The sequence below is a fragment of the Eumetopias jubatus genome, unplaced genomic scaffold (genome assembly GCF_037043125.1).
Source record: "Eumetopias jubatus isolate StellerSeaLion01/CBP00866 unplaced genomic scaffold, mEumJub1_p1.0 scaffold_10, whole genome shotgun sequence".
Taxonomy (NCBI): Eukaryota; Metazoa; Chordata; class Mammalia; order Carnivora; family Otariidae; genus Eumetopias; species Eumetopias jubatus.
Window position 1 is genome coordinate 49,495,905 of NW_028274816.1, and position 25,224 is coordinate 49,521,128.

At 38.0% G+C, this 25,224-nt stretch overlaps 1 protein-coding gene across 2 annotated transcripts in view; it reads left to right on the forward strand.

Annotated features, from left to right (window-relative positions):
- Positions 1 to 17,928, forward strand: part of LOC148163210 (uncharacterized) — a 39,394-nt gene extending 21,466 nt beyond the window's left edge. The window contains exons 1-2 of one of the 2 annotated variants that reach the window (XM_088028433.1): positions 14,645 to 14,722; positions 14,814 to 17,928. In XM_088028433.1, the coding sequence (XP_087884559.1) occupies positions 14,647 to 14,722; positions 14,814 to 16,744 (2,007 nt within the window). In that variant the 5' untranslated portion in view covers positions 14,645 to 14,646 and the 3' untranslated portion in view covers positions 16,745 to 17,928. Of the gene's footprint in view, positions 1 to 14,644; positions 14,723 to 14,813 lie in introns of those variants that run through there. The other variant, XM_028090698.1, reaches the window with a different exon arrangement.
- The last annotated feature ends 7,296 nt before the right edge of the window (positions 17,929 to 25,224 follow it).

Sequence of the window (25,224 nt, forward strand, 5' to 3'; positions counted from 1 at the left end):
AGGTTCTACAAAGAGATGAGATACTGACATCTCTTATGTCACAATATCATCATTGTCACAAAATTCTTATCAGGAGCATACCATCAGTGTCTACTCTTTTTCTATACTTTTACAAATACTACATACCTGTGATTCCTGGTGAGTTTAAATATTTCAGGAGTATTTTCTGCCTGTTTTGGTCCTTTAATCATTATCATTATTGTTTGTGTCACTTAATAAATACATACTTAACAAAGGCTAAAGTTAATGTCTCCTTTGTCCCAGAACAATATAAAGGATATGTGAAGGGTCTTAGAAAGCTTTAACTTTGATTATTCTTTCCCATCTATTACGTTGTCTGGTGTTTCAATTCTGTTTTCTTTTTAACCCCCAAAATGGGCATTATTTTTGTATTATAATGACAGTGTTTGCTTGTAGATTTATTCACTTGATTATCCTTTTATTTGCACACTGTTCCTCCTCTATTATACCTTCCCCCTGAGATCATTTTGTCATGAAATACATTAGGCAAGTCCTATCGTTAGTAAATGCTCTGTTTCTACTTTTGTTGTTGCAAAGTAACCTTTATTTCACTTTCATTCCTGCTTGATGACTTAACTGGATATAGAATTCTATACTGACAATTATTTTTTTCTCAGCACTCTGAAGATACTATTCCACTGTCTTCTGGCTTCTATTGTGCTCTTGAGAAGTCTGCCTTCTGTCTCATTATTATTCCTTTTGTAAGTAATCTGTATTTTCTCTCTGGCTGCTTTTAAGATTTTTTCTTAAGATTTTAATATAATTGATTATATGGTTTTATTTCTAGAACTTTGATATTTTCTTTCTCCCCTAGGTCTTACCTTTTTTTTTAGCTTCTATTTAGATCCTTTCTCATGGTTTTGACTTTATAATTTACATTTTCATATATTTCAATCATTTATATTATATATATCTTTCAACATTCAGTAATTGTAGAGAACAGGTCTAATTCTGCAGCTTCTTACATTCATGTGGGCTCCTGTGTAAATCATTTTTTTCTTCCTTTTCATTGAGAGTCTAGGCCAAGACTGAAATGTTTCTTGTCATTTCCTTTGAGGTCCCATGGATTTTACCAATGTTGGTTCATGAGATTGACTTAGTTTTCTTGAGTTCTCATTGTCTAAGTTTGTTATTTTAGTTAACTATGTAAAATGACTTGGGTGTATTTCCAAATTTTTGTATGTTCAACAATTATGTATGATTGGAATTGTGTATTCTTTAATCAGTCATTTGTATCAATGGCCTTTTAGGAGCATAGACATTGAATTCAAATTTAAAATTCTTATGTGGTTTTTTTTTTAAGATTTTATTTATTTATTTGACAGAGAGAGAGACAGTGAGAGAGGGAGCACAAGTAGGGGGAGTGGGAGAGGGAGAAGCAGGCTTCCCGCTGAGCATGGAGCCTGATGGGGGGCTCAATCCCAGGATCCTGGGATCATGACCTGAGCCGAAGGCAGCGCTTAATCGACTGAGCCACCCAGGTGCCCCCAAAAATTCTTATGTGGTTATTGATGTATTCTCAGATTTTCTTTCTTTGTGGATCATTTTTTATTAATTTCAAAAATTTCATCTAGTTTTTCTGATTTACTGTTGAGTTACGTATAGGTTTTTCTCATAAGCACTTTTCTTGATTTTGGGGATTTATGTTATTCTTTTTCCTTTTCAATGTTTTGGATTTGTGCCTAATCTGATTTTTCCCCCAACATGTCATATTTTTGTATCATTTACTTAATTTGGAAGGAATGAATGGACTTATAGCCATTTCTGTTCTTTCTAAATTCTGGTTTACTAACTTTCTCATTTTTAGCTAGCTAATTCTTGTTTTGTTTCTTCCTCTTCTTCTTGAGTTGAAATCTTAATTCTTTTGTTTTTAATTATTGTTTTCTAATAAATGCATTTAAGGCTGTAAATTTTCTGTGGATACATAAGCTGTGTATCAGGATTTCACACCAAGTTGCTCTTGTGATATTTAGTTCTAAAATTTTTTTTAAAGATTTTTTTTTATTTATTTATTTGAGACAGAGAGAATGAGAGAGAGAGAGAGCACATGAGAGGGGGGAGGGTCAGAGGGAGAAGCAGACTCTCCGCCGAGCAGGGAGCCCGATGTGGGACTCGATCCAGGGACTCCTGGATCATGACCTGAGCCGAAGGCAGTCGCTTAACCAACTGAGCCACCCAGGCGCCCTAGTTCTAAATTTTAAGTTTAATTTTTATTTCTTTTTATGACAAACATTATATAGAAGTATCTTAATTATTTAATTCTAGGATTGTGTTTTGTTTGTTTTTACAATTTCTAATTTTATTATAATGTAATAACATGCTATTAGTTTTATCTGTCTACCTATCTTGTTAATTAATGTTCCAGCCTTCTCAATCCATATTTCTTCTCAGTCTGTTTATATTACTCCCCTAAAAAGGAAAAGAAAAAACTATTTCCTTTTACTCACACAACACTTCTGACACCAGATGTGTGGATTTTCCCACACCAAGCAGTTTTCTCCAGTTCTTGGTAGACACCAGCAGGAGGTCCTATAATTCAACTTAATTCTGACACTAACTTTCCAGAGTTAGCACAGACTTCACTGGTTAAGGGCTCAGTCCCACAGGACTGCCTCTTGCCTCAGAGGCCAGTTGTAAGTCCCAGGTTGTCACCTGTATCTATGACTGGCTAAAAATCAGAGGTTCCCACAATACCCTCCTCAGGTTTTAATAACATGCTAGAATGGCTAAGAGAACTTAAGAGAAACATTTATCAGTTTATTACAAAATATACAACTCAGGAACAGCCAAATGGAAGAGATGCACAGGGCAAGTGTTTTTGTGCTGGTCTCAGCTTATCAGTAACCACTAATCTTGTGGCTAGACCAGCTCTTGTGGCTCTTATTATGATTGCAAGATGCCCTTTAGCAATAACCATCAGAAAACGTTGAAAAAGTAAAGGTTTATGACTTAGAGGACCTGGAAATTAACACAGCAAACCCTCAACCACACAGTGATGTCATGGGTAGAGAGAGTGCACAGGCCTAGGGTTCTGCTTCTGTTGAGGTTGAGAGTGAGGGCCTAGGGTTTCTGGGCTCTTTATTGTTGAATTTAAAATAAAAGCAGGAACTTAAAGGGTGGCAAAGAGAAAACAACAAGTGGTCCAAATGGTTAGTTACTGACATCAACCAAGATCTCTAAAACAAAGGAGTCTCAGTGGAGGGAGGCAGTGTGGCTCTTTATCTGCTGTGGCTTATAAGGAGTCTTAGTGGAGGGAGGCAGCATGGCTCTTTATCTGCTGTGGCTTGCAATATGTTTGAGATAGTTATCTTTGAAATGGATGCCTCTTTGAAGTGGATGGCTCAACAATCAAAGCTTAAGTCAGGCACTCACATTACAAACAAAAACAAAAACCTGTCAGGACTTACACTCTAGCAAGGTATGGAGAAGGGGTATAGAGCTTCCATGCTGTCTCCTGGCACACCACCCTCTCAGCACTTTGATGTGTTCACTAACCCAGAAGCTCTCTGAAGCCCAGTTAGGGTTTTTCATGGAGGCTTCATTATGTAGGCATGATTGATGAAATCATGGGCATTAGTAATTTATTCAGTGTCCAGCATTTCTGCCCTCCAGAGGTGGGAAGATGGGGCTGAAATTTCCAGCCCACTGATCACATGGTTGGTTCCCCCGGCAACCAGCCCACCATCCTTAGGGGCTTTCCAAAAGTCACTTCCTTAGCATAAACTCAGCTGTGGTTGAAAGAGACTTGTTATAAATAACAGAAAACATTCCATTTACCTTTATCACTCACAGAATTCCAGAAGTTTTAAGAGCTTTGTGCCAGAAATCAGGAACAAAGACCAAATATGTTATTTCTTATTATTTTACAATATCACAGTTCTCTACTATGATTTTGGATTTATTAGTTCCTTTTTCTATGTCAGTTTTTGTTTACTTCAGAGCTAAGTTGTCACTTGCATAATCATGACTTCTAATTTCTCTTGCCTTACTCTAAGATGATTGCCCTGAGCTAATTTCACTAAGGTAACAGAAGTAATCAGAGGAGAACTTCTACAAGCTTCTGCTGCCCCACCGATCTGTCTGCCTACTCTGTAATCATTGGGTCTCTTTTCCTACTATGATAAATGAACTTTATGTGCCTTTATCTAAGGCCAGTACCTCCACTTTTGTACTAAATGCCACTCACTTCTCATCTCTTTAGGGACATTGTTAGAGCAATGTTCTCTGTTAGTCTCCTGCAATATCAGCTTGTCAGTATCTATTCCAGTCATTTTCATCTGCACACAAACGTGATTTCCCTCATCTTAAATGTATAAACAAACAGTAACAAATCTCTTCACACCCATATTTTCCTCTTGATATGGCCCCATTTCTCTGTTACTTTTTTTTTTTAAAGATTTATTTATTTATTTATTTGAGAGAGTGAGAATGAGAGAGAGAGCACATGAGAGGGGGGAGGGTTGGAGGGAGAAGCAGACTCCCCGCTGCGCGGGGAGCCCGATGCGGGACTCGATCCCAGGACTCCAGGATCATGACCTGAGCCGAAGGCAGTCGCTTAACCGACTGAGCCACCCAGGCGCCCTCTCTGTTACTTTTTACAGCAAAATCCAAGAGAATTTTCCATGCTCCATATCTCTAGGTCATCCTTTAAAACTGCTTCAGTCAGAACTTATCCCCATTATTCCACCAAAACTATCTTGTGAAGATCAATAGTAACCTCCTTATTATTAAAGCCTTTGTTAAATTAGAAGTCCCCATTTACCTCTCTCTCAACATTGACAAAACTGATTATTCCTATTTAAAACACTTTTTTGGGGCGCCTGGGTGGCTCAGTTGGTTAAGTGACTGTCTTCGGCTCAGGTCATGATCCTGGAGTCCTGGGATCGAGTCCCACATCGGGCTCCCTGCTCAGCAGGGAGTCTGCTTCTCCCTCTGACGCTCTTCCCTCTCGTGCTCTCTATCTCTCATTCTCTCTCTCGCAAATAAATAAATAAAATCTTTAAAAAATAAATAAATAAAACACTTTCTTCACTTGGCTGCTGGGATTCCACACTCTCCTAATCTTTTTCTTTCCTCATTGGCTATTCCTTTTTAGTCTCCTTTGCTGGTTACTTCTCATCTACCTGACCTCTAAGTATCCCAGTCTCAATCCTCAAAAACTTTTTTCTTTTCTTCCCTTCCCTTCCCGTTATCTTCTGTACCCAAAAACTCTCCCTGGGTGATCTCATCAAATCCCATAGCTTTAAATGTCATCTACTTACTGATAATTCTCAAATTTATATATCTAATCTCAGTATCTCCCCAGAACGCCATACTTGTACATATACCTTCTATTCAGCATCTTCTTTACAGTATCTAATAGTTCAAAACAAACTCTTGATATTCTCTCTCAAACCTGCTCCTACTACAATGAGAAGTTCTCAGTAAATGACATTTCTACTGTTCTGGATGCCCAGGCAAAACACTTAGACTTTTCTTTGACTTCTCTTATAGTACATGCCCAATTGATCATCAAATCCTCTTCATCACACCTTCAAAATATATCCAGAATCCAATGACATCTCACTTTCTCCACCCTTTCCTCCAGAATCATCTGGTCCAAGCCATGTGGATTATTGCTGTAGCCTCCTAGCTTTCATCCACTCATCTTCTGTGCTTTCCCATTGACTATCTGTTGTTTTTAAAGATTTTTACAATTTATTTATTTTAGAGAGAAGGAGAGTGTGTGGGGGAGGGGCAGAGGGCGATCATCCCCATAGAGCGTACTACCCACCAAGCGCAGAGCCCGAATTGGGGCTCAGTCCCACAACTCATGAGATCATGACCTGAGCTGAAACCAAGAGCTGGATGCTCAACAGACTTAGCCACGCAGGCACCCTGACTATCTGTTGTTTTTTAAACAACCAGAATGATTCATTTTTAAACAAAAGTCATATTGTCATGCTGCTTCTCACAACCCTTCAGTGGCTCCCCATCTTAAAATAAAATTCAAAATTTATTAAATGGCTAAGACTAAGATTTCCTTGTCATTTTCCTTTGAAACCAGGGAATTTTTTTTCCTCTCCCTCTGAACTGCAGACTTTGGATGGTTATAATTTTCTGAAGAGGTTTATTACTAATCTGATATATTGTCAGTCCAGGGCCTTATCTGAGATTTTTTTTAGACCATTAAGTTTCATATGTATGCAATTGAAGACAGCAAATGTCCCAAGGGTAGCTGTGGCTTCAAAGTGTGTTTACCTTTCTAGTTAGTGGTTCTTCATTGTGGACTCTGTAGATCTAGCTTGACATTCTTCTGGAAGGTTGTTTCTCAGGTTTTATTCAATATTTATTGGTGTTCTTCAGGAAATCTGATGCACTATTTACTGTTGTAGTCCTAATATACAACAGTCCCCTTAGAACCTCAAATTTCCTTATGTTGGGGGCACCTGGGTGGCGCAGTTGGTTAGTCATCCAACTCTTGGCGAAACCAAAAACCTGAACTGAAAGCTCAGGTCATGATCTCAGCATCATGAGATCAAGCCCTGCGTGGGGCTGTGTGCTCAGTGTGGAGTCTAGTGGAGATTCTCTGCCTGTCCCTTTCCCTCTGCCCCTCCCCCTGCTCATGCTCTCTAAAAAAATAAAAAAATAAAATAAATAAATAAATAAAATCTTTAAAAAATTTTTCATCGTGCTGTATTTTCATCATGCTGTCCCTTATTACGAGCAGTGACCTATTTTCTATCTCTACAATTTTGCCTTTTCCAGAATACTATATAAATGGAATAAAAATATATAGCCTTTCTGGTCTGGCTTTTTACACTTAGTAAAATATATTTGAGATTTATCCATATTATTCCATGTATCTGTACTTTCTATTTATTCCTGAGTAGTGTTCCATTGTAGGGAAATGCCAAAGTTTGTTGGTTCATTCACTTTTGAGGGACATCTGGGTTTCCATTTTTTAAATTTTGCATATAATTGACACAAATGTTGCATTAGTTTCAGGTGTACAACATAGTAAATAATATGACAACTTTATACATTATGCTATGTTCACCACAAGTGGAGGTACCATTTGTCCTGATTGGAATGTTTTAGTCTATTACATTCAAAGTGATTGTTGATAGATAGTATTTATTGCCATTTTATTACTTGTTTTGTGGTTGTTTCTGAAGACTTTCTCTGATCCTTTCTTGTCTTTCACTTTTTCGTGGTTTGCTGGTTTTCTTTAGTGATTTATTTATTTATTTATTTAAACATTTATTGAGCATTTTCTTTCTTTCTTTTTTTTTTTTAGATTTTATTTATTTGACAGAGAGACACAGCGAGAGGGGAAACACAAGCAGAGGTAGAGGGAAAGGGAGAAGCAGGCTTCCCACGGAGCAGGGAGCCTGATGCGGGGCTCGATCCCAGGATCCTGGGATCACGACCTGAGCCAAAGGCAGACGCTTAACGACTGAGCCACCCAGGCACCCTTTAGTGATTTATTTTTATTTCTTTTAATTCTTCTCATATTTATTAGTGACTTTTGCTATCTGGGTACCATTAGTTTTGTCTATAACATCTGTATGTGGCGGTCTATATTAGGTTAATGGTCTTAAGTTTGAATTCAGTCTTTACTCCTCTCCTCCCCACATTTTAGGTACCTAGTGTCATATTTCACATCCTTTATTTTGTGAGTTCCTTGACTGAATTTTTACAGAAATACTCATTTTTACTGCTTTTATGTCTTCTACCTTAATACTGTCATTTTTGGTCTTTACACTCAGGGAGTTCCCCTTAATATTTCTTGCAGGGCTGGTTTAGTGGTCACAAACTCCTTTAGTTTTTATCTGAGAAACTATTTCTCCCTCTATTCTGAATAAAAAACTTGCTGGATAAGGTATTCTTGGCTGGAGGTTTCTCCCAATTCAGCACTTTGAATATATCATGCCACTCCTTTCTGGCTTAGAAAATTTCTGCTGAAAAATCTGCACCTAGCCTTATGGGGTTTCCTTTGTATGTAACTTTCTTTTGGTGTATTGCTTTTAATATTTTTTTCTTTATCACTATTTTGCCATTTAATTACAGTATGTCTCAGTGTGGATCTCCATTTCTTGATTTTGTTGGGGGTTCTCTGTGCCTTTTGGATCTGGATATATCTTTCCTTCCTGAGATTACAGAAGTTTTCAACTATAATTTCTTCAATAAATTCTCTGCCCCCTTTTCTCTCTTCTTCTCAGACTCCTGTAATGCAAATGTTATTTTATTTGATGGAGTCACTGAGTTCCCCAAGTCTCTTCTCATTTTGTGTAATTCTTTTTTCTCTCTTTTGTTCAGCTTGATTACTTTCCATTACTCTGTCTTCTACTCATTAATTCGTTCCTCTCCTTCATGCAGCCTTCTGTTCATTCCATCAAATGTTTCTCATTTCATTTCTTGAGCCCTTCCTGTTATTCCTTATCTTTGTTAATAGTTTCACTGATGTCTTCCACTCTTTTGTCAAGTCCAGTGAGTATCCTTATGATCATTAAATTCTCCATCAGGCGTGTTACTTATATCTGTTTTGCTTAGATCTCTGGCCATGGCCTTGTCCTTTTCCTTCATTTAGGACAAATTCCTCTGTCTTCTAATTTTGTCTAAGTACTCTATGCCTGTTTCTCTGTGTTAAGAAAGCTATGTCTCCTTTTCTTGAGGGTAGTCGTCTTACAAAGAAGAGTTTCTGTTGTGTCCTGCAGTGTAGTGTCCCTGTTCCCCAGGGCCTGGTGCTTTAGGGAGTTTCTCCAATGTGTGTTGCGTGTATTCTGCTGTCATGTCCTGGCTGCTTTATCTTTCAGGCTAGTTATCTACAAAGCCTCTTTGCCTGTTGTGAGCGGCATTTGGTCCCTGGCCTCAATGGGATGCATTTTAACTGGGTGTGCTCTGGTCTGCTTGTGAAATGAGACCTGTCACCATTGCCACTGGAACTGAAGCCTCACGAAACTCCTGGGTCAGGAGACACATTATTAGCGGGGGTTTGATCCAGTATTCTGAGGAAGGGGACCCACCAAGGGAGACTGAGGCAAGTGTTACTGGGAAGGGTAGTTCCACTGTAGCTTGGTGGAGCTGGGGCTTGAAAGCAAGTTGAGTAGCTAGTGTTGTCACTACACTGGTTCCCACAGGTGGCTCTGTGTTTATGCTGAGGGATGGGGAAGGGGAATGGCACCTACTGGTTCCTTTGTTCCTTGAGGGGTCTCTCTGTGATTGCTGCCTCTCAACTAACCTCCCCACTGTGTGCCCCATGTGCTCTTCAGATCACTATTTTCACACTGTATGTCTGTGGGCTCTTTGCCCTGCCTCTTCTCCAAGAGCAGCCCCAGTGTCCTCCAAGCTCTCGCAGAGCCACACATGCTGACCTTTTAAACTCTAGGCATTAATCCCCGCTGGTTGCATGAACTCTTGAAACTCATGAACCCTTTCACTTTCCAAGCCAGCTGCTATGGGGATTCATTTTCCCCATGTGCTTCCCTGTGTACTAGTCTGTCTCTCATCCTTCTCCATGTCTGCAGCTCCCTTCCCACTATAGCGGACACGATCCATTTCTCTCCCAAGCTGCATCTCCAGACTTCCTAACTTCTTTGATGTGGCCTCTTCTCTACCTTTAGATGTGGGAGTACACATCTTCAGATCGATTTCTGGGGTACTTAAGATGATTTGATAGTTATCTAGTTGTATTCATAGAACAAGGTGAGCCAAGGGTCCTCCTACTCTGCTGCCATCTTCCCCCACTCTATATTTTTATTTTTTTGAGGAACCTCCACATATTGTTTTCCAGTGAGTACATGAATTTACATACCCATCAACAGTGTATGAGGGTTCCCTCCTCTATATCCTTACCAACACTTATTATTTCTTGTCTTTTTGTTTTTAGCATCCTAACAGGTGCAAGATGATGATAGCTTATTGTGGTTTTGGTTTGCATTTTCTTGATGACGAGTGATGTTGGGCATCTTTTCATGTGTCTGTTGGCCATCTGTATGTCTTCATTGGAAAAATATCTATTTGGGTCCTCTGCCCATTTTTTAATCGGATTACTTTTTGGTTCAGAGTTGTATAAGTTCTTTATATATTTTGGATATTAACCTCTTATTTGGTATATTTGCAAATATCTTCTCCCATTCATTAGGTTGCCTTTTTGTTTTGTTAATGTGCAAAAGCTATTTTGATATAGTCCCAATAGTTTATTTTTGCTTTTTGTTTCCCTTGCCTTAGGAGACATATCTAAAAAAAAAAAAAAAAAATGTTGCTATGGACAATGTCAAAGAAATTACTGCCTGTGTTCTCTTCTAGGATTTTTATGGATTCAGATCTCACATTTAGCCCTTTAATCCATTTTGAGTTTGTTTTTGTGTATGATGTTAAAAGATCGTCCAATTTCATTCTTTTGCATATAGCTGTCCAATTTTCCCAGCACCATTTGATGAAGAGACTGTCTTTTCCTCATTGTATATTCTTATGTTGTTTGTCATGGATTAATTGACTGTATAAGTGTAGGTTTATTTCTGGTGTCTCTATTCTGTTTTATTGATACATGTATCTGTGCCAGTACCTTTCTATTTTTTTTTTAAAGATTTATTTAACTGACACAGAGAGAAAGACAGCGAGAGAGGGAACACAAGCAGGAGGAGGGTCAGAGGGAGAGGCAGGCTTCCCGCCGAGCAGGGAGCCCAATGGGGGCTCGATCCCAGGACCCTGAGATCATGACCTGAGCTGAAGGCAGTCGCTTAACAAACTGAGCCACCCAGGCACCCCAGTACGTTTCTATTTTGATTACTACAGCTTCCTAGTCTATCTAGAAATCTGGAATTGTAATACTTCCAGCTGTATTTTTCTTTCTCAAGGTTGCTTTGGCTATTCAGGGTCTTCTGTGATATAATAAAAATTTTAGGATTATCTGTTCTAGTTCTGTGAAAAATTTTGCTTGTATTTTGATAGGGATTGCATTAAATCTATAGATTGCTCTAGGTAGAATGGACATTTTAACATTTGTTCTTCCAATCTATGAACATGGAATATTTTTCCATTTGTTTATGTCATCTTGAATTTCTTTCATTAGTGTTTTTTAAAGATTTTTTATTTATTTGAGAGAGAGAATGAGAGAGAGAGCATGAGAGGGGGGAGGGTCCGAGGGAGAAGCAGGGAGCCCGATGCGGAACTCGATCCCAGAACTCCAGGATCATGACCTGAGCCGAAGGCAGTCACTTAACCAACTGAGCCACCCGGGCGCCCCCATCAGTGTTTTATTGTTTTCAGAGTATAGGTCTTTTGCCCGTGTGGTTAAGTTTATTCCCAGGTATCTTATTCTTTTAATATAATTGTAAATGGGATTATTTTCTTAATTTCTCTTTCTGCTACTTTATTATTACTGTATAGAAATGCTACTGACTTCGTGGTATAAGTTCTTTTATCCTGCAACTTTACTGGATTCATTTATTACTTCTAGTAGTTTTTTAGTGGAGTCTTTAGGATTTTTTATGTATAGTATGTCATCTGTAAATACAGTTTAACTTCTTTACGAGTATGAATACATCTTTGGTTTCTGATTTTTTGGTAATTGTGAATAAAGCTGCTATAATCCTTGGTGTACAGATGTTTGTCTGGGCATAAGTGTAAATACATACAATTATTAATGCTGGATCATATGCTAAGTGTATGTTTACCCTTATACAAAACAACCAAACTCTTTCATCATGGTTGTGCTCTTGTACATTTCCATTAGCAGCATATGAGATTTTTTGGTGTTCTTTTTCTGGATCTTATTTCCATACGGCATACTGTTTTTCAGTAGAATTCCTGGAAATTTATCACTCCAGATTCCTTTCCTTATATTCAGTAATTGCTTTTTTCTCTCCAAAATCCCTAGTATTCCATAAGTTTACAGAAACCTTTCATCATGTCTTTGACTTGTATCAATGCCCAAGAAATTATAGAGATATTATTCCGGTATTTGCCTTGATACAAGAGTGAGTATGAGAACACATGAGATGGCATAAAGAAAGCAGACTGTGAAGTAAAGATAAGTAAACAAAGGCAATTTGGTATTGTGGTTGAAAAGGACAGGGAGAACTAATGAAGATATCTCTGGAAAGTACCTAGGAAGCAGTATGAAAGAGGCAAGGTAATTGGAAAAGTATGATCACTTTTTCCATTTTAATCTTAGATTTAGTATGGAAGTACTTTTGTTTCCATTTGTAAGGAGGTGTTGAGGAAAGCCATAGATCAGTAATTTCCAGGCATCTATGCTTAAGGTTAGGAGAAATTTACTACAAAGGGATAGCACAAGAGTATTTAGGAATGACAGAAGTGTTGTATCATTACTTTTGTAGTGGATATGTGACTTGAGCCCTTATAGATCTGTTTCTTTTGTCTTTATTCTCCTGTTTTTCAGTTGTCTGTGTACCCTCATCACCTGGTTATTTTTTATTGAGTGCTAGACATTGTAAAGAAAACTTATGAAAGTAATTTGAAGCCTCGGGTGAATCTTCAGTGAAGATTTTAATATGCTTTGTGGCAAATAATCTTAAATTACTTGAGTCCACATTTCTTGGTTGAGTTGATTCAAAGATGGTTCAGACTTCGGACCCTGCCCAGACTGGTCTACTGTTTTTCCCTTGTTCCTTATTTTTGTAGCCCTCAGGGTTCCCAACTCTTAAGTATGACTTTATAGAGGGCCCTGTTCTCTAGTTATCGCCCAAACCTTAAGAAATAGTCCAATACACCACTTAGTTTTTCCATGTCTCGGTTGTCTTTTCCTGAACTGTAGGACCTCCGTGAGTGGAAAAGTGGCCGAAAATGATTAGCTTATTTCTTTGAATTTTCATGTTTTTCAACTTTGAGCCCACCGACTCTTTATTACAATAGCAGTTCTTTAGTGCCTTCAGTCAGGTGCCCATAATATCTTGTCCAATTTGTGTAATTGCTCTCATCAGGAAGTTTGCTTTAAATTACCTAGCCTTCTGTTAGTAGAAATGGATATTTACGATATATGAACAGGTATTTAAATTGAGACCTGAAAGATGAGAAAAAGTCAGTATCTCACGCACAGTAGTCCAAAGACATCAAACAGGCTCTAGTTAGTTGTAAGTTGAAATTGGCTCTTTAGTTTTTTCAGAGCTAAAAAGAATCTAGTATATTTGGCAAATAATGAGCAAAACTGAGAAGGCTCATGGAGAGAAATCAGATAAGTTGGGACTGCACCATGGAGTGCTTTGTCAAAGTCATGGGAGGCATTTGGATTTTATTCTAAGTTTAATTTGGAGCTATTAAAAGTTTTAGGCAGAGATAGCAAATCATGATCTAAATCAGAATCAGTTTGTAGAAAGTATTAAAACTAGAGATCACCATGCTCTTTTTCTGATGCACTAGATTCAGATCAGTTAGTCTGGTGTGGTATCTGGACATCTTTAATTTTATCAAAGTCCCCAGTGATTTTGATCCCCCCAGTTTGAGAACCATTGGCTTAAAAATGTTTTCTCTCCCCTTACTTTCTTAGTAGATTTTCATTATACTCTGATCTCTGGTGCTCTTCTTACATGTTAGTATGTAAGACCATTCTATGCTAATATTTTTTTGAAACCCTAGGCAGGAACATATTACTGCATGCAGCATGAAATCAGTTTAGTGGGTTTTGACTCTCTGTGTGTGAGTGTGTGTGTGTGTATGTATGTGTGAGTGAGAGGAGACTGGAATAGCGTAGAAAAAATAGAACAGGGTAGATATTGTTTAATGAAACTGCATGGGTCAGGTTGTGATGTGAAAGGTAAGTAGGTATTAGTATAGGTCATAGTAAATATCTGAAAAGCACTGATGTAAGCCAGTTATTTCTTGTGAGTATTAGTTACCTATATCAGATCCTCAGCTTACAACTCCTGTCCCAAAAATCCCATTGTGAGTGAAAATTTTGTAAGTTTAATACACCTTCCAAACATCAGAGCTTAGCCTATCCTACCTTAAACATGCTCATAACACTTACAATAGTCTGTAGTTCAGCAAAATTATCTAACATAAAGCCTATTTTATGATAAAGTGTTGAATACCTCATGTAATTTTTTAAATACTATACTGGAACTGAAAAGCAGAATGGTTGTATGGGTACAGAATGGTTGTAAGTATATCAGTTGTTTACCCTCATCATCACATGGCTGCCTGGGAGTTATAACTTACTGCCACTGCCTAGAATCATGAGAGTATTGTACTGCATATTGCTAGCTCAGGAAATTATCAAAATTCAAAATTTGAAGTACAGTTTCTATATGTTGCTTTTTTATTTTTTTAAGATTTTATTTATTTGTCAGAAAGAGAGAGACAGCACAAGCAGGGGGAGTGGGAGAGGGAGAAGCAGGCTCCCCGCTGAGCAAGGAGCCCAATGCGGGACTCGATCCCAGTACCTTGGGATCATGACCTGAGCTGAAGGCAGATGCTTAACTGACTGAGCCACCCAGGCGTCCCTGTATGTTGCTTTTGTACTATCATAAAATCAAAAAATTTTAAGTTGAACCATCATAAATTGGTTACCGTCCATATCTATTTTCTTTTTTTTTTTAAGATTTTATTTATTTATTCATAAGAGACAGAGAGAGTGAGAGGCAGAGGGAGAAGTAGGCTCCCCGCTGAGCAGGGAGCCTGATGTGGGACTCGATCCCAGGACCCTGGGATCATGACCTGAGCCGAAGGCAGATGCTCAACCATCTGAGCCACCCAGGTGCTCCCATATATATTTTCATATATAGTCTTTTCTCTATGGATTCTCCTGAAATGATAACAGGAATTTTTCATGTTCTCTTATCTTTCAGACTTGCCTTCAAGGAGTGCAAATAAGGATTTATCTCCAAAAAAGGACACTTATGAAACGGAACTATCCCAATGGGAAACGAGTGCCAGACTTGAAAACTGTGACCTTGAGGAGTCCAGTTCCAGAGATTATTTGGAAGTCAGAGGCACATTGGAAAAGCAACAAGAAAATCAGGAGGAATATTTCAGGCAAGGGATGATCATATATGAAAAAATGTCCATTTTCAATCAGCATGCTTACTTATCTCAACATCCTAGGTGTCATTCTACTGAGAAACCCTATAAATGTAAGGAATGTGGGAAGGCTTTTAGACGAGCCTCACACCTAACTCAACATCATAGTATTCATACTGGTGAAAAACCCTATGAATGTAAGCAATGTGGGAAGGCCTTTAGTCGTGATTCACAGCTCATTCTTCATCAGAGACTTCATACTGGTGAGAAACCCTATGCATGCAAGGAATGTGGGAAGGCCTTTACTCAGAGCTCACAACTTATTTTACATCACAGAATTCATACTGGTGAAAAACCGTATAAATGTGAAGAATGCGGGAAAGCCTTTATTCGTAGCTCACAACTCACCCGACATCAAAAAGTCCATACTGGTGAGAAACCTTATGAATGTAAAGAATGTGGGAAGGCCTTTACTCAGAACTCACAACTTACTCTGCACCAGAGACTTCATACTGGTGAGAAACTCTATGAATGTAAAGAATGTAGAAAGGTCTTTACTCAGCTCTCACAACTTATTTTGCATAAGAGAATTCACACTGGTGAAAAACCTTATGAATGTAAGGAATGTGGGAAAGCTTTTATTTGTGGCTCACAGCTTTCTCAACATCAGAAAATTCACAATGGGGAAAAGCCATATGAATGTAAGGAATGTGGAAAGGCCTTTATTCGTGGCTCTTTGCTTATGCAACATCAGAGGATTCATACTGGGGAAAAGCCCTATAAATGTGATGAATGTGGGAAAGCCTTTATCCGTGGCTCACAACTTACTCAACACCAGAGAATTCATACCAATGAGAAGCCCTATGAATGTAAGGAATGTGGAAAGACCTTTAGTCATGGCTCACAACTTACTCAACATCAGAGAATTCATACTGGTGAGAAACCCTATCAATGTAAGGAATGTGGAAAGGCTTTTAATCGTGGCTCACTCCTTACTCGACATCAAAGGATTCATACTGGTGAAAAACCCTATGAATGTAAAGAATGTGGAAAGACGTTTAGTCGTGGCTCAGAACTTACTCAACATGAGAGGATTCACACCGGTGAGAAACCCTATGAATGTAAGGAATGTGGGAAGTCTTTTATTCGTGGCTCACAGCTTACTCAACATCAGAGAATTCATACTGGTGAGAAACCGTATGAATGTAAAGAATGTAGAATGGCCTTTACTCAGAGTTCACATCTTTCTCAACATCAGAGACTTCATACTGGTGAAAAACCATATGTATGTAATGAATGTGGTAAGGCCTTTGCTCGTGGCTTGCTCCTTATACAGCATCAGAGAATTCATACAGGTGAGAAACCGTATCAGTGTAAGGAATGTGGGAAGGCCTTTATTCGTGGTTCACAACTTACTCAACATCAGCGAATTCACACTGGAGAAAAGCCTTATGAATGCAAGGAATGTGGGAAGGCCTTTAGTCATGGCTCTCAACTTACTTTACATCAAAGAATTCATACTGGTGAGAAGCCCTATGAATGCAAAGAATGCAGAAAAGCATTTACTCAGAGCTCACATCTTTCTCGACATCAGAGAGTTCATACTGGTGAGAAACCCTATCAATGTAAGGAATGTGGGAAGGCCTTTACTCGTGGTTCACAACTAACTCAACATCAGAGAATTCATATCAGTGAGAAATCTTTTGAATATAAGGAATGTGGGATAGACTTCAGTCATAGCTCACAAGTTTATATATGAATTATCTGATTCTTTGTGTTTAAGATAGCCTTCTCTGGTCACTAATCCATTATTATCAAAGAATTCCTAAAATGTGAATATGGGAGCATATTTGCCTCATAAAGTTCAGCATCAGTGAATTCTAATGGGGGAAGATAACTATTAATGTAATCTATGTAGAAAAACCTATCATTACTGAAAACCTATTAAACTTTAGCATATTATAATAGAGAATAATTCTGTTAATATAGTAAATATATTGAGGCCTTTAGCTGTAGAATATGTCTTTTTCAACATTACCCTGTCTCTACCAGCTGCTTTCCTTCATGACATTTATCATAACCTCTGCTTTGGTTTAATCATTTATAAGATAAGCCTAAGAATAATACCTTCCTTGTTAAGATTCTTGGAAGTATTATGTGAAACATTTCATGTAAAGCTCTTAGAGCAGTGCCTTGAACATAGCATATCACAAGTATTAGCTATCATTACTAGTATGATTTTAGAGAATTTGCATGAGAAGAGGAAACTTAGGAATATAATGAATATTAAGAAATCTTTCATTAACACTTGACCCTGACTCTTTGAGTTGGGGGCACTGTATGCTGTAATGAATATGAGAAAGCTTTCATTCACATCTCATCCCATATACTAGAAAAGGAAACTCATACTGTTGGGGGTGGAAACCCACAAAACATTGTAGATTTAATCAGTGGATTGTTGAAGAGAGGTGAAGTGAATTGTAACAAGGTCCAGAAACTCATATGTCCTATCATTTTTTTACCACAATTCAAGAATATTATTTAGAAATGAATAACAATGGATAGCCAAAATAAAATTTCCTACTAGGAAATTTCTAAAAACTTGAATGTACAGCTTTTGAATTAAACTAAAAATAAACCAACATTACTATTTTTCAGTGAAACATGATGACAGTCTATCAGGGACCGTTATTTCCCTACCCAATATCCATTTTTCCTTTAGAATTCTTGGCTGAAAAATCATCTCAGCCCCTCTTGCAGGTCAACAAGATGGAAGTGGTATTGTACATGTAGGACATTTAAGAGTACCTTTTCTCTCTTTGTATTTCTTTGTTTCCCTGCCTACAATGTGGACATTTAATTTACAGCTCTGGTGACTTTATGGAGAATTTGAGAATGGTTATCTGGGTACTAAGGATGATGGAGCAGAAATACAGAATGAGTCTACACCTGTACTGATTTTATGGAACAGTTGTACCAATTCTGGTCTGCTTGTCTCCTGTATTTCTTTATATAAAATTAAAATAAACTTATTTGTTGATGTTGTTTTCATTCTGTTATTGACACTAAAATGTATTAAGGTTATAAAATTTTGTACCCAGAAGTGGAGTGCTATGGGTAAAAGAAATCTCAAGTATGGCATTGACTTTGTGCCATCATGAATGAGAACCCACTTCAGGCTAGAAAACTAAAGATTTTTGCTTTCCTAGACAGGACATTTGGTCTGTCTCCCTTCCAGTCTATCTTACAAGGCAGATTCTTCACCAGTTAAGACTGTAATGTTAGTAGAAATGGTAGGAGTGATTCAGAATGTGTGTTGGGTGTTTCTTGTTGCTTTTGGTAATGTCCCGTGAAAGATAAATTTGGTATAGACTTAGCTGCAGAGGCTACTAGCAGAGATTGAAAGCGATATTGCTTTGTTAAGAGATGCTATCTCTCCCTACAGGCATTCAGTCCTGGTTGACAGTAAATTTTTTAGGTGTTTGGGATATATCAATGAGCAACTCTAGCAGGAGGAGATAGAATAATAATAGAAAAATTACAGAGTATGTTAGAACATTAGTGTTATGAAGGAAGGGTCATTCAAAAGTAGCTAAGAGGAATATGAAAGTTTATGAAATGGACCATAGATAAGGAAAGATTCGAGTCAAGATTTGAAGATGTGAAGGAGTAAGTCAGTGGTTATCTACAGGAAGAGCACTGCAGACAGGAAAAAGAACAAAGGCCCTACAATGGCATGATGCTGGTATACTTGAACATCAAAGAAGCTCTTGTAGAGGCCTGTGCAAGGGGGTTATAATTGAGGAAGATGGAGAGAGAACAGGGCCATATCTTGTAAGTCACTTTAAGCATTTTGTAATTTTTTCTGATGGAAATGGCAGCCACTGGAGTGTTTGAGCAGGGGATGTGATTTGATAGGCTGCTATTGTGTTGCTAAAAGAAAAAACAACTAAATGGGCAAGAGATTATGGCCTCTTAATTCAGATGAAAGATGATGTTGGCTCACACCATGGTGGTAACAATGGGGAGAAGTTGTTCAATTCTAAATATAGGGTAAATGTGAGCAAGCAAGACTTGTTTAAGGTTTGGATATCAGGTGAGAGAGAGGGTTTTGGGGTGACTTTGACTCATGGGTTTTGGTCTCAAACAATTGGAAAGATGGTATTCCCATCAGCTGAGATGGGGAAAGCTGCAATTCCATCAGGTTTGTTGGGGAAGTTTGGGAGTTCAATTTTGAACATGTTGAATTTGAAATATCTTTTAGACAAAATGATAATATTGATTAGGCACTTGGATGTTTTAGCTTGTACTGTTCTAGAGATTATATGAACTTGGTAGGTATTGCCTATACTTACATGAAACCATGAGGCAGAATAAGATCATTAAAGACCTGGGTATAGATAGAGAAAAGACTGATCCACAGTGCCGTCTAACATTAAGAGTTCAAGGATAAAAAGACAGACTAGCAAAGGATGCTAAGAAGGAGCAGTGGGATGGAAGGAAAAACAGAATAGTGTGGCATTACAGAAGCTAAATGAAGATCATTGGTTGTAGATACCGTTAGCAGATGACATAATACTAGACAATACTTGAGAATTGACTTGAACATATCCATGTTATTGTTGATCTTGAGAAGATCAACAATATTTTGTTGGGTATTTTTGTTTGTTTTGGAGTGGTTGAATTAAGAAACTTGAAAAATAGAAATTGGAGACAATGAATATAGACATAACTGCTTGGAGGTGTTTGCTGCAATGAAGCAAACAAACAAACAAACAAAAAACAGTTAATTAGTATGGCAACAGGAATTGGAGTATCTCCAGGATGGGAGAAGTAATAACAGTTCTGTATGCTGGTTGGAATAATACAGATGGGGGTAATAATTCATAACAAAGAAGTGAGAATTACTGGAGCAATGGCCTTATGTCAGTGAGAGGGGATAAGATTTAGCAGATGGAGGGATCATTTTGGGTAATATGGAAAGTTTATTCCTGGCAATAGTATGGCAGAATATGGGGTGCTGGGAAGTAAGTAGATGAGGTGGGAGAAGTTTTGTGAAGTGTTCTTCTGATTCCTTCAGTCATCCCATGAGTGTTAAGGTTAGCTGAAAATATTGGGGGATGAGAAGTTTGGGGTCCAAAAGAAAAGAGATATGAAAGAGTCACCAAAGTGAGATATTTAATGTGAAATATGATTGCCTAGGAACAGAGAGAGAGAAAAAAGAAAGTACAAAGGGGCCAGTAAGCAAAAGAAATCAGGCTTAAAACTGTATTTACACAAGATCTTTGACGTTATAATTAAAAAGTAGCAAATACTTTGAAAGCCTATTGAGTTTTTGAGGGAAATGTACTACTGTTAATGAAACGTAATCCTGGCCTGCAACAGTGTATGACTCAAATCCCCCAAACAGTTCCCAGGCTTTGGAACAAATCCATCAGGAAATGACCCACTTAGGTAACTTTTCCAAGGATATATATGAAATTGAATATTTCTAGCTATATAAGCTACTAGCAGAGATTGAAAGTGATATATGTATATATAGAGACAGCAAGCAAGCTAGAATGTAGTTTCTCTTTTTTCATTTGCTTTTAAGAATATATAAATTGTATGTTTTAAAAACCCGCCTTGCTTTTTTCACGTACATATTTTGGCAATGATTCCAGTTGCTGTTGCTGCATAACTCCACTCCAAACTTGGTTTAAGATATAATAATAGTTTATTTAGCTCACACATCTATAAAAATATGGACGAGGCTTGGCAGCAACTGCTCATCTCTGATTAACATAGCTTCAGATGGGATGGCTTGAAAGCTTGATGGCTGAAGGCTGGGATCATCTGAAGTTTCACATGCTCACATGTCTGGCAGTTGATTCTGTCTATCAACTGGACCTTAGATAGGGTGGTCAGCCAGAATATCTACATGTGATATCTCTATGTGGCTGCTTAGCGTGGTGTCTTGGGTTCCAAGAATATGCCCTAAACAAGGTCAAAGCGCATGTAATTTTTATGATCTAGCCTCAGAAATCACATAACCTCACTTGTGTCATACTCCCATCAGTTAAGGCAGTTACAGCTCTGTAAAAGAAGTGTCACATTTTTTTTTAAATTTTATTTATTTGACAGAGACAGAGAGAGGGAACACAAGCAGGGGGAGTAGGAGAGGGAGAAGCAGGCTTCCTGCAGAGCAGGGAGCCCGATGCGGGGCTCGATCCCGGGACCCTGGGATCATGACCTGAGCTGAAGGCAGACGCTTAACCGTCTGAGCCACGCAGGCGTCCCAAGAAGTGTCCCATTTTAAGAAGAGCTTGTAGGATAGGATATACGGTGGCCTGTTTTGAAAATGCAATATGCCATAAAGATCTTCCATACCTAGCCTGGAAGTTGCATAATTTCACTTCTGCTATTCTCTGTTTAGGCAGCTACATCTTGATAGGAGAGTGTCACATTGTAAGTAGAGCATATGGGGTAGGATGGCCCACTTTGGTGGGCCTTTTTGGAAAATATATTCTGTCTCAGAGATCCTCTCCTACATGAAATTACCTCATTTTTATGGTGGCATATTGTTATAACTATATATTCTTCTAGTGATACACCATAATTTTGGCAGACTGCCAGAATTTTCAGTTTTTTCCTAGGTGCTTGGCTGCCCTGCTATGTACCAAATTTCCCATTCTCCCTTGCGTTCTCCCAACTTCTCCCAGTTGTGGCCCTCTGACTAAGGGAAGCATTATCAGAAGTGATACATAATTTCCTTCTTATTTGCTCAAAAATTTCCATAAGAGTAGGATGCCTGGGTGGCTGAGTCAGTTAAGCATCCAACTCTTGATTTCGGCTCAGGTAATCATCTCAGAGTCGTGAGATTGAGCCTTGTGTTGAGCTCCATGCTCAGCAGAGTCTGTTTGAGATTCTCTCTCTCCCTCTCCCTTTGCCCCTCCCCTCTTCTCTCAAATAAATAAGTCTTTAAAAAATTTTCCATATGAGTATGGAAATAACTCCCAATACATTATTAATTACAGTTAGTGTAAATATTTAATGTGGCTATTAAGGATATATTTTACTTCCAGTTCTGGACCAAGGTGGAGTATAAAGAAATATGAAGCTATTGTAAAAGAGTAACTATAAGATATAAAAGAACTCTGAAAAGTACCCAAAGACTGAAGGAGAGTATCCAGGGAAGGATAAATTTTGAAGATGGGCCCCATCTCTAAACCTGGGTGTCAGATTTCATCATAGAAGGTATGGTTTCAGCCCCACTGAATGGTGGAGAATTTTGGTGGGGTGCCGGGGCTAGAGCTAATATACACTTGTTGAGCAAGCAGGAAACAAATCTTTGGGACACAAATGAGTTGCAATATTAATAGTAGGGAACTTTAACACAGCACTTAGATCAATGGATAGATCATCCAAACAGAAAATCAGTGAGGAAACAGTGACTTTGAAAGACACATTGGACCAGGTGGATCTACAGATATATTCAGAACATTCCATCCTAAAACAGCAGAATACATATTCTTTCCAAGTACACAAGGAAAATTCTCCAGAATAGATCACATATTAGGCCACAAAATAAGTCTCAACAAATTAAAAAAACATTGACGTCATATCATGCATCTCTTCTGGCCACACCACTATGAAACTAGAAGTCAACCACAAGAAAAAATCTGGAAAGAGCATAAATACATGAAGGTTAAATAACATGCTACTAAACAATGAATGGGTCAACCAAGAAATTAAAGAGGAAATAAAAAATACATGGAGACAAGTAAAAATGAAAACAGCCCAAAATCTTTGAGATGCAGCAAAAGCTGTTCTAAGAGGGAAGGTTAGAGCAATACACGCCTACCTCAAGAAGGAAGAAAAATCTCAAACAACCTAACCTTCCACCTAAAGGAGCTAGAAAAAGAACAAAACCCAAAAACAGTAGAAGGAAGGAAATAATAAAGATTAGGCCAGAAATAAATAGAAACTAAAACAAAAGATCAATGAAACCAGGGCTTCAAACTAACACTAGTCCCTCCCATTGGTACATACCTTAGGTCACAGCCCATAGCTTCACAAATAATTTCCTGATAGGACTTCCCCAAATGGCCCTTGTAATAAAGTTTCCCCTGTTTCCCAGAGCCTTCCCCTTGTGTGGCCCTTCTATAAGACCCTCAGGAAGCTTATATAAATCCCACTCTTTTTTATTTGAATTAACCAATCTGGCCTTAGCATTAGAATCCTAAAACACACTACCTACAGACCCTAATGAAAGCATGTGCCCTAGGTCCTGCTGCACTTTCTGTCTGCATTCTGCCTGGACCCACCTGCGTTGTCTCTGGAGGCATGCTGTGTATTTCCTTCCAGACCTGTGAGTAATAAACTCTATTTCAATTTCTTTTTGGCCTTTTGTTGAACCCCAGCTCAGCATCCAACATTGTGGCACTCTACTTTATAAATATTAATTTAACAAAGTTAAAATGGAGGTATGCTAGTAACAACTCCCTCAGCTTTTGTTTACCTGGAATATCTTAATTTCTCTTTCATTTTTGAGGTTAGTTTTGCTAGATATAGAACATCTGTCAGGGTTTTTTTTCTCTTTTGGAACATTGAATACATAATCTGATTTTCTCCTGACTTCCATCATGGTTTCTGATGAGTAATCAGCTGTTAATTTTATTGAAGCACCTTTGTATGTAGCAAATTGATTGCCTCCTACTGCTTTCAAGAATCTTTGTCTTTGCTTTTCAATAACTTAATTGTAACATTTCTCAGTGTTGATCCCTTTGAGTTTATCATGCTTGCAGTTGATTGAAGGTCTTGAAAATGTGTATTTCATGTCTTCATCAAGTTTGGGAAGATTTTGGCAGTCATTTCTTCAAATATTTTTTCTGCCTCCTTCTTCCTCCCTTCTGGACTCCCTATTATGCATATATTGATGTGCTTAATGGTGCCATATAGCTCTCTCAGGCCCTCTTTTTTTCTTTTTTTCATTCTTTTTGTTTCTAGTCTTCAGACTAGATCATTTCAATCGCCCTATTTTTAAGTTCACTAAGTTTTCTGCCTCCTCAGATCTGTCACTGAACTCCTCTAGTGAATTTTTCATTTCAGCTATTGTACTTTTCAGCTCCAGAATTTCTTTTTGGTTCCTTTTTATAGTTTCTATCTTTTAATCAACATTCATTTTTGTTCATATATTGTTTTCTTGATTTACTTTAGTTTTTTGTCCAGTGTTTTACTTAGCTCATTTAGCATATTTTGCATAGCTAGTTTAATGTATTTGACTAGTAATTTCAATGTCTTCATTTCCTCAGTGATAGTTTCTGTCAGATTCTTTTTTAAATGTGAATGGTACATACTTTCCTGTATTTTAATGCTTTGTAGTTTGTTGCTGAGATGTAGATATTTTGAGTAGTATAATGTTTTAAGTTAGGAAATCAGATTATTTCCCTTCTTGGGGATTTGCTGATTTCTGTTTGTTGAGGACTGCAGCCATTCATTATTTAGTGAGTTCTCCAAACTATTTTTGCAAAGTTTGTATTCCATGTTGTGTGTCGTCACTGAAGTTTCTGTTACATTATCTCTGAGGTCAGGCAGAGATATTGATTAAAACTTCAAGAAAATATAACAGTTATAATCATATGCACTGTCTTAGCTTGGGCTTCTATTAAACAATACCATAAACTGGGTGTCTTAAGCAACAGAAATTAATTTTCTTACAGTGCTAGAGGCTGGAATTTGGAGATCAGGGTCCCAGCTGGTCAATTTCTGGTGAGAGCTCTTTTTTTTTTTTTTTTTTTTTTTTTAATGAGAGCTCTTTTATTGGATTGCATATGGCTGTTATCTTGCTCATTGCTCACATGACCACTTCTTTGTCCAAATGCAGAGAAAGAGGATTGAGCTCTCTGGTATCTTTTTTTTTTTTTAAAGATTTTATTTATTTATTTGACAGAGGGAGACACAGAGAGAGAGGGAACACAAGCAGGGGGGAGTGGGAGAGGGAGAAGCAGGCTTCCCATGGAATGGGGAACCCAATGTGGGACTCGATCCCAGGACCCCGGGACCATGACCTGAGCCGAAGGCAGACACTTAATGACTGAGCCACCCAGGCACCCCTCTCTGGTATCTTTTCTTATACGAGCACTATTCCTGTCATGAAGGTTTGTCCCTCATGACTTTATCTAATTATCTTCCAAAGGCCCCATCTCCATTACAATAGGGGTTAGGGCTTCAACATATGAATTTGGGAGACACACAAAT